Raw genomic sequence first — 13,269 nt, forward strand, 5'->3', positions numbered from 1 at the left:
AAGTGCCTAACCACTCAACATTAGCTTATGGTTCTTGAAGTACACATCAAAAAATGAGGAATAATTAAAAGAACAAGGAAGCTTAAAAATTAAAGGGTGAGATCTAGAAAGTGAAAAAATAAATTATCTTCAAAAAAAGATGTGTGACAGAAGAGCTTAGATTGTGAAAGATACAGCTATGTGAAATGAGATGACTGCTTCCATTTGAAACACGACAAAACTATTCAAAGAGAGTTGAGGGGAAAAACCACAAACCACATGGTGGTGGAGTCAGGGGGCATAAAAAAAGATCAAGACCAAGAGAGATTGCTAAACAATTTTGAATACATACTATAGCAAGAAAATTTTGAAAATGTATATTCTTGCTTAAAAAGAAAGCAAAATTAAGCAATGACAGAAGTTCATAAAAAAAATTCTACCAATTTTTAACGCAAAATAAAAAGATATATATATATTGGCTAAAGAAAGAAAAAATAGAAGGGATATAAGCAAGCTGAAGTGCATAAAAGACAGGGCAAAAAGTGTTAATAAATGAGAGAGCAATCAAGGAGATATAGGAGTATTTCTCAAAACTATACAATGAATGTGAATGAACTAATGTCACATTACAACATCTTGGCAATTCTAAAGAAGATAAGAATTACATATTCTATATGCATATTTGACCAAATGAAGTGAAGTCAGTAAAAAGATGCAGAATTACTCAGTTTGACAAGATAATATCCTGATTGAAGTATGAAAATGTATGGAGAAAGAAATGTGTTATGGTTAACAAAATTATTTAATGTGAACCTTAAAATTAATGGAAAGCCTGAAGAGTAGAGGAAGAATATTCTATTACAAGAATAAAGGAGATCTTGAAAGTTGCAGAAATTTAAAAGGGATAAAACTAGTAAGTCATGCTATGAAACTTTGGGAGAAGGTGACTGAAAACAAACAAAAAAAAAAAGAGTTAAGAATAGAAACTAGGGTCTCTTAAAAACCAATTTGATTTTCATGCCTAGTAGGTCAACAATGGAAGCTATCTACTTGCTGAGGCATTTGATAGAAGTGCCCAGAGATCAACAAAGAATATAGGTGAGGTGTTAAAAGACTTGTGAAGAACCTACCAAGGAGTAGTTAGAAGAGTCTTGTAGATGGTATTAGAAAAGCTGCTAAGAAATTAATTGATTATGCCAATCAGCATGCAGTAACAGATACCTGAGTATGATTGCAGGAACTGAGGGACACATTTTTGATGGATGTGTACAGTCTCCATAAACGTAATTAATAGAACCCGAATCCAACATCCCATCGCAGTTAGGACAGATAGGATCCTTCACAGATAGAGAATGGTATCCATGAGCTTTCCACTTCGACAACTTCTTTTCCTCTACCTTCTTTCTCAAGGCCTCAGCTCTTTGACGCTTTTCCTCATCCCAGTTTCTTCTATTTCCCAACTCTAAGATCCCACTATCATTTAACTGTGATGATTCTTTAAATTTCTCAACCCAAGAGAGATATGATGCTTCATCAAAACCAGGATAAGCAACAGAAGTAGGATCTTCTTTTGCAAGGTCATGCCCGTCTACCATATCTATTGGATCAACTTTGAACTTCCTATCATCCTCATCTGATTGTTGCTTGTTCCGCAATGCAATCACCCTTTCAGCAATATTATTCAATTCATAAACATTTAACTGCTCTGACTGTTTATCATTCATCTCATCAGGATCAAACATATGCAGACCAAATATGACAGATCGCAAGTCACCAGCCTCAGCACCTGCTCTGCTTTTCTCTTCCTCATCCATGGCATCCTCTCCTACAACAATATGGCTTAGCTGCAACTTTTTCTCTGCTCTCCGCATAATAACCTATATTGACATTGGAACTAAAGAGTTAGGGAAGAAGCTTCAACTCCAACAAAAGCACACTTAATCTCACCTCCTCAACTGTGCGTCCAGCAACTAAGTTAATAGATAGGACATGATTCATCTGACCAATCCGATGTGCCCGTTGAAGAGCCTGCTTATCCACCTGAGGATTCCAGTCTTGCTCATAAAAGATAACCTACAATACATGTTATTACTTTGTAGAAAGAAAACATAAATGAAAACTAGCTAAAGTATTGAACAAGAATACAAGACAAAAAGAACAAAGAAAAGAAAAATTGTATCCAGAAGTATCTTCAAGGACAATTATTTCACAAGATTTTCGTATCAATGGTCTTTCTCTCAAATCTCTAACAGTGTATTTTTCCTAGACTTGTCATGGAGGGAGGGACTGAGAAGAGAAAAACAGGTACCACTTAAGACTTGATTTTTAAAGTTAAGAAAGATGTTTAAAGCCAAAGGCATCCTCAATGCTTAATCCTTTTCCGTTATGGAAAGATTAGCAGTTATCGCCTAATCCTTTTCCGTTGTGGAAAGAAGAGCAGTTATCACTTCATCCTTTTCTGTTATGATAGATGACTGGTTATCACTTCACTCTTTGCTGTTATAGAATGACAATAGAATCAGTACTTCTCCTTTTCTGTTACAGAAACGCAATGGACTCATCACATTATCCTCCCTCTCTCTCAGAAGGTAAGCAATTTTATAGCAGACAATTAAAACAAGCATAGAGGGAAGGGGGTGTTCCCAGTCTCCTAGGAAGTACACAATGTAGGGAGCCCATCTACAAAGATGTAGACTAATTAAAACCAGATAAACACCATGGAATGCTTTCGTGCATAGTTGAGACCACACTGGACATGGTATCAGATTTGTCATTGGTCCAGTATGGTATAGGTGCTAGACAATATCAAATACTGTTTCAGATATATTATTATAATAAATCAGTAATATATATTATAATTGCCAGTACTATATAGGAGTAAGGTATTGAATTTGCCATCCAGTATATATGGTGAGTTGGCGAATAAGAAATGAACATCACTCACAAAATTAAGAATCTTAACTATCAAATAATATATACAATCAATAAGTTATAAGCTAAATAGTGTAAGAATGCCAAGTTGAAAAGGGTGCATCCCCAATGCAGGAAGCTCCCTGCTTTGCGAGGGCTGAGGAAAGGTCATCCTTGCACACAACCTTACCCTTGCATTGCAAAAAGGTTTTTTCCACAATTTGAACCCATGACCTTCTAGTCACAAAGGAGCAACCTTAAAGTAGCTACCAAGGCTTGCCCTCCTAAGAATACAAAAGAAATCATTTTAATAAATAACCTATCATGTCAATAAAACAACATAATTCAAACTAAAATATACATAATATATATGCATTAATATATATTAAGTATAAAGCAGGGACATAGCTCTGCTGCCTCTACATAGCGTGCCCAGAGAACTCTCTGGATGCTGAGAAAAGGGTTTCTCTCTTCTCAACTCTCTTTTTTTGTTTCTCTCTTAATCAATCTTTTCTCTAACTTCACTTTTCTCTCCCTTCTATCTATTCGGTTCCCTCTCTTCTCACTCTCTACTCTTATGCCCAGAATTCAGACTGTGAATCACTCTCTGTTATCTGTGAACTCTCTGGAGGGTGGGCGTGTTCTCTCTCTTCTGCAAAAGAACAATGTAATACCAACAGACTATCAACACACCTCCACTTGGAACAAAAGGATGAGTATTTTGTACTATATTTCATCCAGTATCGGCCAGTATGGGACGAAATCTATAACCAAGCTTTCATGCCCAAGAAGCATGAGACAAAAGTAAAACAATGTAATACCAACAGAATATCAACACACCTCCACTTGGAAGAAATTCACAATCAAAAGCATCACTAAGAACCTTAGTGGCAAATCAAGAGAACAGACTGCAGGTCCCAACAATACAACTCAATTGTAGATGCATCAGCAGCTGCTGCTATCCACAACACACACACCGCCCCCCACACCCCCCCCCAAAAAAAAAAATAAATAAATAAATAAATAAAAAGTGTGGAATCAGGCATGCTATGGAACTTTAGGAGAGTGATTGGACAAAGATTAAGAAGAGAAACCAAGTAAGCCTGAAAACCAATTTAATTTCACATAGGGTAGGCCAACAACAGAAGCTATAAACTTCCTGAGGTGCCTAATAGAAAAGTATAGAGAAAAACAAAAAAATTAACAAATGGTATTTATGCATTTAGAAAAAGCTTAAAACATTGTTCTTAGAGAAGTCTTACAAAAAGAAAGAGTCCAAATTGCTTATAGATGGGTTAATAAAGGCATGTTTCATGGAGAAAAAACATGTCAGAATGTTCAAAGGAGACACTAAAGGCTTTCCTAAATTACAATTGAATTACATCAAAGATCTACATTAAGCCCCTAGCTATTTGCCCTAGTAATGGATGAACTCATTAAACATAAGTAGGTAGATTTGTATTGATTTGCAGATGACATTGTGTTGGTGAATGAGACAAAAGAAGGCATGCATACTAAGCTCAAGATGTGGAGAAACAGTCTAAAATTTAGAGGTTTTCAGTTAAGCAGATTGAAAACCAAATATATGGAATGAAAGTTTAGTAAAAATATAAGTGCAGATGATGTTATTGGTAAAACTGGAAAAGAAGTCATACCAAGAAAGATCAATTTAAATGTCTTGGATCAATCTTCCAAAAAGCTGGGGAGATTAACGAGAATGTTATCCATAAAATTAAACTAAGATGGTTAAAATAGAAAAGTGCATAAGGCATATTATAGTATAGTAAGATTCTATTAAAGCTAAAAAAAAATTATAAGATAGGTATAAGATTGGCTTTATTGTACAATACAAAATCTTGGGCAGTAAAGCACCAACATCTGCAAAATATAATCATAATAGAGATGAGGATGTTAAGATGGATTGTGGTCATGCAAGAAAGATAAAATTAGAAATGAGTTTATTCATAATAAAGTCCAACTAGTTCCTATTGAATATAAGATACGCTCTACACAAGTAAGATGATTTGGTCATGTGACATGAGTTATAAGGGTATCACAAAAGATAAGGTTATAAATAGAAATGATTGATGAGATAGAATTCAAGTTCTCAATCCCACATAGAAGGATAAAAGGTGGTGGTGGTGTATATTTCTATGTAATGCGTAATAATCTTGTTAAGAGTAAAGACTTTGATTTTTATTCCATCATAGCAGTATCTTTCTTTACCTTATATTTGGTGTATACTACAATGCACATCATGTAGAAAACACGCAATTTTTAATTCTCACACACCACCAATGTTAGAATTTCATCTTGCTAGAGAAAAGATGATGATTCTTATTATGTCACCATAGCATCTTTTTTTACCTTACTTTAGGTTATGAAATGCTTCTTATGAATACTACTAAATCTCATCAAACAGAAAATACACAATTTCCTAATTATCCCAAACCGCCAATCATATAACTTCTCTGCGACCATGTGCTAAGATTATTAGTAGATAATGTACTATAATAATGTTATTCACAATGGAAACATCACGCTTGTGGAAGGAATTGGTGACTAATAAGCTGCCGATAATAGTCTTGGTGATATGCTTGCTGTTGTAGTGAATTAATGTTACCATTATTCTGTTGTATTTGTTAGATACACTGTAAGGCTGTTAGGCAGTTAAAGCTAAGTATATAAACTTAGCTTCATTTCAGTTTCAGTAATGGTGTTTTTCATTTTTCTATTCAATAAGATCAGCGAGGTTCTTTCTCTCTCTTGCTTCATGATATTAGAGCCCTAGACTAGCGTCAATGGCCTCTAATCCTGAATTCAGTTCTTCTTCTCTTCCTCATTCTTCTTCCACTCTGTTAACGGCCACACAATATGATTTCTCAGCAATGGCAAAGGCGTTCAATTTTATACCAATCAAGTTAGATTTCTCCGATTTTGCCACCTCCGATCAGGATGCTCAGGTTGTCAATCCTGAGTACCTCAATTGGATCAGGTCAAATCAATTGTTGCTAGGTTGGTTATTTTCTACCATAGAGAAAGACGTTCTTGCACAAGTGATTCATTGTGAATCATCTACCGAGGTATGGACAATTCTTGAAAACCTCTATTCCCAACAAACTGTCGCAAAATCATTTTAATTGAAGCAAAATTAAAGTCTATAAAGAAGAATGATTTGTCTGTCAACGATTATATTTTGAAAATCAAGACCATAGGACATGCCCTAGCTGCTATTGGAGAACCTTTAAATGATAAAGATCTATTGATGGCTATTCTCAATGGATTAGACAATGATTATGAGACTGTTGTGAGTCTTATTACCTATCAAATGGATGAAATAAATATAAAGAAGGTGCAATGTCCTTTTACTGATGCATGAACAAAGACTTGTTGTGAAGAATGTGCCTAGTCCAGTTGTGCTTGGTTTTGATTCTGGTGCACCTGTGCATGTTAATGTTGCTTCTCAATGGTCTAGGAATGGGAATGGTTCTAATAGAGGTGGTTTTGTGTGGGAAGCCTGGTCATTTTGTGGACAAATGTTATCATAGGTTTGATAGAAACTTCAAACGTAATTCAAGTCCAAATTTGGCAGAGGTGGTTATATGTTGCAATCTGACCCACAGGCCATTATAGCTAATCCCAATGAGTCTATTGAAGCTTACTTGATTGAAATAGGATCTACACCTGGGGCTCACTGTGGTTATTTGCTTCAACCTTCAGAGACACAGTCTCAATCCTCCTCTTTTTCAACCTATCATGGTGAACCTTCTTGGTTTGTAGATTCAGGAGCTACAAATCACATTACTTCCAGCCTTAACAACCTTTCTCTTCAATCTCCATATTGAGGCAGTGACAAAGTTGCAATGGGTAATGGTAAGAAGCTATCTATCTCTAACATTGGGCTTGGTGACTTGGTTAGTTGTATACTCAAACTACTCCCACTTCCATCATTTCTTTACCTAATATTCTTCATGTTCCTAATATGAAGAAAAATCTTATTAGTGTTTCTCAGCATACTAGGGATCATAATGTGATTGTTAAGTTTCATTCTAATTCTAGTTTGATTAAGGACAAGGATTCAAAGCTGGTGCTACTTCAAGGAATTCTTAAAGAAGGGCTCTATCAACTGGCTCCAGCATTTGCTCATGCTATGTCCAAGGTTGTATCTTCTATCAAGCCCAGAAATCCTACTGCCAATGTTTCTTCCTTTATGAATAATTGTAAAGGATAGAGTCTGTCCTCTTCTAATGAGTCTTCTAATGTCAATATAGCCCATATTAACAATGTATGTCAGCAATGGCATGCCAGATTAGGGCATCCTTCTTTTCGTGTACTCCAATTCATTTTGAATAAAATCAATGTTACTTGTTCCAGTTCTGATTTCTCATTTTGTGATTCTTATAAGTTAGGAAAATTACATCAGCTTCCCTTTGCTAATTGTAAAATCACAACAAAGGCACCTTTAGAGTTGGTTTATTCAGATTTGTGGGGTCTTCCTATTATTTCAACTGAGGTGTATCGATATTATATCATTTTTGTTGATGCTTACACTAGGTATACATGGCTATATCCCTTGAAACTAAAATCTGATGCCTTGACCATTTTTAAATCTTTCCACAAATTGGTTGAATTACAATATCAATCCAAACTTAAAGCTCTTCAAACTAAAAATGGTGGAGAATTTAAAGTGTTTTTACCTTATCTTCATACCTATGGCATTCAGCCTAGGTTTACTTGCCCTTACATATACCAACAAAATGGTGTAGCTGAAAGAAAACATCGCCACATAGCTAAGATGGGTCTTACATTATTAGCTCATGTTCACATGCCCTTAAAATTTTGGGCAGAGGCATTTCAAACCATTGTTTACCTCATAAATCTATTATCGGCCTCCCCTCACAAGTTCCAATCTCCTTTTGAACTTCTTTATCACAGACAACCCAATTATATGCAACTGCAGCCCTTTGGATGTGCTTGTTTTCCTTATCTTCGACCCTATAACAAGCACAAATTCAATTTTCATTCCACCAAGTGTGTGTTTCTTGGTTATAGCCATGTTCAAGCTGGATATAGGTGTTTGCATCCCTCAGGAAAAGTCTATGTCTCAAGACATGCAATTTAATCCATCAGAGTATCCCTTTCCTTTTTTGTTTTCCACTTCTTCTCAATCTCAATTAGTTCCTAATAATCATTCTACTACATTTCTTCAATCTCTTCCTTCCTTCTCCTTCTCTTCTAGTTCTTCAACTCCTCAAGTAACACAACCCTCTATCCCCACCTTAACTCCTTCTCTCTCTATTGATTCCTCTTTTGCTAATCCCTTACCCACTACCTCTGGTCAGCATCCAATTCCATCCAAGTTACCTAAATATAAAGTTGCTCCAGCATCTTCTATTCATCCTATGGTCACCAGATCCAAGTCCAAGCAGCTTTTTATCACCTCATGCCTTAGTGAGTTCCCTAGAGCCTAATTATGTTCATGAAGCTCTCTTAGACTCTAATTAGATTAAAGCTATGGAAGAAGAATTCTCTGCACTTCAACCTAATCAAACATGGGATCTTGTTCCCTTTTCTCCAGATATGAACCTTATAGACTACAAGTGGGTGTTTAGAATTAAATACAATTCTGATGGGTCCATTCTTAAGCATAAGGCTCAATTAGTAGATAAGGGTTTCCTCCAAAATCCTGGAATTGACTATGCTGAAACATTTAGTCCTATTGTCAAGCCTCCTACAATTCGGGTTTTGTTTTCCTTGGTTGTTATCTTTGGCTGGGATATTTAACAAGTTGATGTAAATAATGCATTGTCACGAACTAAGGGTTCGTGATAGGTTAAAAGAGGAATTGGGAAAGACATCAGAATTGAAGGAATGGGGAACTCAGTAGAAAGAGATAGAGATATTAAGAGGAAAGAGGGGAGAAATAGTAAAGAGAAACAAGAGGGAGAATGGAGAGAGACGTAGAGGGAAATCAGATTTAAGAATTCATGCAATTCAAGCCTTACTCCCTTCCTACAGCTAAGGCAATATATATATATAGCCTCACTTAGCTACCAAACAAAGCTCTCTAACCACTTAAGCTACAAGACAAAAAGGGAAAATAACATAATAACAACAACCATGTGTTGTAACCGAATTATAAAAATACCCCCTAACTGTAATTGTAACTCAATTACAACTTTGCCCCTATAATACCCAAGGTCGTGACATGCATTTCTTAATGGAGATCTAAATGAAGAGGTGTTTATGTCACAACCTGAAGGGCTTGTGAATTCTCAATTTCCTTATCATGTTTGTCGATTGAAAAAGTCTCTTTATGGTCTCAAGCAAGTTCCTAGAGCTTGGTACACAAAATTAAGGTCTGCCTTGCAAGATTGGGATTTTAAAAGAATTGTTTCTGATGCTTCCCTGTTTATTAAAAGAACCTCCAAGTTTGTGTTTTTTTTGTTTTGGTGTATGTGGATGATATTCTTATCACGGGGTCTAATTCTATAGCTCTTCAAGCATGTATTCAAGATTTGGACACTCACTTTGCTCTTAAGATCTATTAACTACTTCCTAGGGTTTGAAGCTCATAAAGACCCTACTAGCATATACCTTACTCAATCCAAATACACTTTGGACTTATTGAAAAAGGCAACAACGCAAGATTGCGAGCCCTGTGCTACTCCAATGAATCCGAGTATTTCTTTGACTGATGAGAGTGATTTTTATTTTGAGCCATCTCTCTATAGAACCATCATTGGTTCTCTTCAGTATTTGACACATACTCGGCCAAACATTGCATTTGTAGGGAATAAATTGAGTCAATTCTTGTCATCACCTAATTCGCAACACTAGTTAGCTTGTAAAAGGTTGCTTCGGTATCTAAAAGAGACAGTTGGTCTAGGCCTGTTGTTTACTCCTTCTCCTAATGATTTGTCATTAACCGTGTATAATGATGCTGATCATATGGGTTGTAAGGTCACTAGACGATCTACCAATGGGTTATGTGTCTTCCTTGGCAAGAGTTTATTAGTTTGGGGCTCATGGAAGCAATCTATAATGGCCAGGTCTGTTGGTGAAGCGGAATATAGGGCTGTAGCACAAGGGGTGACTAAGGTCTTTTGGCTTAAATCTCTATTTTCAGAGTTAGGTTATTCATGTGCTAATACTCCAGTCCTATGGTGTGATAACCTAGCAGCCAAATGTATTGCTGAGAATCTAGTTTTTCACTCTCATACCAAGCACATTGAGATTGATGTGCATTTTGTACGAGAGAAAGTAGAAAATGGTGATGTTGAAATCCAATAAGTTCTCACTCTTCATCACGTGGTTGATATTTTCACAAAAGAATTGTCAAAGGACAAATTTTTGTTTCTATGCAACAAGCTTGGTCTCAAGCTGTCACCCGTGTGTCGCAGCCATGTTGTTACTCCAGACAGTCTACAGCCTAATTCTTTGCCATCTGCTATGGAGTCTGATTTGAGGGGGAATGTGGAACGAATTGGTGACTAATAAGCTATCAATAGTAGTCTTGGTGATACGTTTGCTGGTGTTTTTCATTTTTCTATTCAATAAGATTAGAGAGGTTCTTTCTCTCTCATGCATTTTCTTCTTATCCATTGTGAAGCTCTTGCTTCAACACTTATGTGCTCAAATTTGCCTTGGGTGGACATAAATCATAAAATTTGATATGCGTAGCATAATTAGCTATTACCAGGAAATATCAAACATTGGCATTTGGGTATAGCCAGTAATGCTATCAGCATAACGATGCTAGGCTGTCATCATCAACAATTATACCTTATTCTAACCAGGTTAGGGTTGGTAACACATAATTTTTAATGTCAATTGACTTCTAAAACAAACATTGACGATGTAAATCCATGCAAAAGAAAAATGTGACAAAATTTTACATCAATTGCCCTTCCTAACGCAACCCTCAACTAAGGGAATTATGAGATAAAGTTCCAACACCATCTTTCTATGGAAAACTTTCATGAGATAGAGGGAATGAAGACAATTGGTACGGTCGTCTTCCATTAGATAGTTGATAACTTGATACGTGAAACCAACTTGTACAACAAGGAAACACGATAATGATTCTAGGTTGTACAATCACAAAATATTTTTTTACAAATCATTTCATTTGTCACATCTTATACTCTAGCCTTCGAATGTTTATAGGAGGATCCTTAAGGTGTCTTTTAGTTGGATGAATGTTGGTGGAGGGAATGGGAATGGGGCAAAAGTGCATTTGGTTGCACTTTGGAATGGAATTACCGATTACCTAGGAAATGCCCATTCAAAGCCTGTTTGGCTAGGCTTAAAAGCTGGTCAACACCAACTTTAAAGCTAGCCATCAATGTTTTGAAATAATTGGAGGTGTTTGGCTAGGCTTACTAATCAGCATATTTTGCACTCTTATTTAGTTGTCCAAGCTTAGCATTTAAGTATTCAATGAACATGATTGCTACTCATTTTGGGCTTAATTTTATCAATATAGGTACCTAAAAAGCACTATATAAAGACTTATTCTTGAGGATTTTGGGGAGTTTTTGGATGGAAGAGAAGCAGACGAAAGATTGAAGACTATACTCTTGGATTGTATTTTTCTTTTCTTTCTCAATTCTTTGCTATAGATTCCAACTCTTTTCTTTTTCTTTTGATTGCAAGAATGCATTGCTAAGTGTTTATAGCTAGGGTGAATGATGAAACCTCAACTTCTAATGGTTTGATTTAAAGTTACGCGGTTTGCTATTTTCTTATTCATTCAGGTTGATTGTTTGTTATGTTCATAATGTAGTTTTAATGCTTGATCACCATTGAACCGTATTTGTGATTTGTATTGCTTTCGAGAGATTCAATACGGATTAGACATGGTAGTAAACAACATAGGGTCCTATAATAGGTAAAGATACCATTATGCCTTGTGAAATCATATTTTGATGATCGTTATGATTGAATGCATGTTTATATGTTCGAAAGTTGACTAGAGATAGTTAATCTCATATATATACATAGAACTGAATGACCATCGAGAGAGGCTTTTGGTTATAATTGGATCATCGATTTTCAACCTAAGATAAGGAATAGCAAAACCCGAGTAATGAATAATTGAATCATAGAAAGCCGACGGTGGATTCACAAACACTAGTGCCTTATCCTTGTGAGTTTTGAATCAAATAAATTGTTCTAATTACATCTTTTATTAGTAAATTAGTTTTCTTTACAGTTGAAGTCAATGTTAATGTGTGTATTAGGTTAAGGTTAAATCAGTTAGAGTAAACGTCAAAAGTTAGTTCTCGTGGGTATGACACTCTATTCATCACTATATTACTTGTCACGATCCGTCCACTTGCGGGATAGAATAGGCGGACACTTACCCATAGCAAAAATGCTACCTAGCTTAAAAGCTTTCAATGCAGCATTTTTAAAAAGCTAGCTTGGGCCAACTTTTTATTTTTGAAGCTTAAAGGTACACCCAAAAAGCTAAAGCTGACCAACAAAAAGACCAATATACCCGTTAAAAAAAATTCCAAAGAATATCCCCAAATTCTAGGGCTAAAAACCTGTAATTTCTCTCATTCATCTCTCCCTCAACAGACATCTCCCTTCTCTCCTCTGTTCCCTTTGTCCATAGCCACCATCATCTCTAGATCTGGCATCTGGCAAGTTGCTGCTACAATTCCTCCCATTTTATATAAATAGTTATCAATTTTATTTGGTGTTCACTAATATAATAATTCAACATAATTTTTATTTAATTATAGAATGTATTTTTAATTTAAATGTGAGGAATAAATTAATTAATTAATTAATAATCAAATTTAACTTTTAAATGAATAAATATAAATTCTCATATCCATTGATTAAAACTATTATTTAATATAATTCCTCACATTTATTAAAGGTTATCAAATTTATTAATAAATAATTATCATAAATATTAATTTATTATATAATTTATTTTATTAAGTCAATTATTTAATATTATTATTTAAAGTCAAAATTATTCTTAAATAATATTTAATATTTTAAAATTCAAACTTATTATTTAACATTTATTTTTAATATTATTATTTAATATTTTTTTAAAAATCAAAGTTATTATTTAAAAGTCAATTTAATTATTTAAATATAAATTAAAAAAATTATTTATTAAATTCATTAGTGAAAACAGTTTTTTTATGGATTTATTTGTTTAAAGTTGAAGTATGTCCTTATTGGTCATTTTCATCACTTCTAATAGGTTTAAGCTTTTGTTTTATCAAACATATATATAGAGAGAATTTTGATCTCCTAAGCAACGTTGATGTAGTAACTCAAACATAATTATGTGGGACTCACCCATTTAATTCTTTTAACACAACAACTTAATAGGGTGGGTCTCACATC

General features: G+C 34.9%; 1 protein-coding gene across 7 annotated transcripts in view; it reads right to left on the reverse strand.

Moving 5' to 3' along the window:
* LOC127801839 (probable helicase CHR10) overlaps positions 1 to 13,269 on the reverse strand; it is a 33,591-nt gene that overhangs the window by 5,593 nt on the left and 14,729 nt on the right. For all 7 annotated transcript variants that reach the window (XM_052337298.1, XM_052337293.1, XM_052337292.1 and 4 more), the window contains 2 exons: positions 1,927 to 2,052; positions 1,201 to 1,856 (listed from right to left, as the gene is read on the reverse strand). In XM_052337298.1, the coding sequence (XP_052193258.1) occupies positions 1,201 to 1,856; positions 1,927 to 2,052 (782 nt within the window). The remainder of the gene's footprint in view (positions 1 to 1,200; positions 1,857 to 1,926; positions 2,053 to 13,269) is intronic.

The sequence above is a fragment of the Diospyros lotus genome, chromosome 5 (assembly GCF_014633365.1).
Source record: "Diospyros lotus cultivar Yz01 chromosome 5, ASM1463336v1, whole genome shotgun sequence".
Taxonomy (NCBI): domain Eukaryota; kingdom Viridiplantae; phylum Streptophyta; class Magnoliopsida; order Ericales; family Ebenaceae; genus Diospyros; species Diospyros lotus.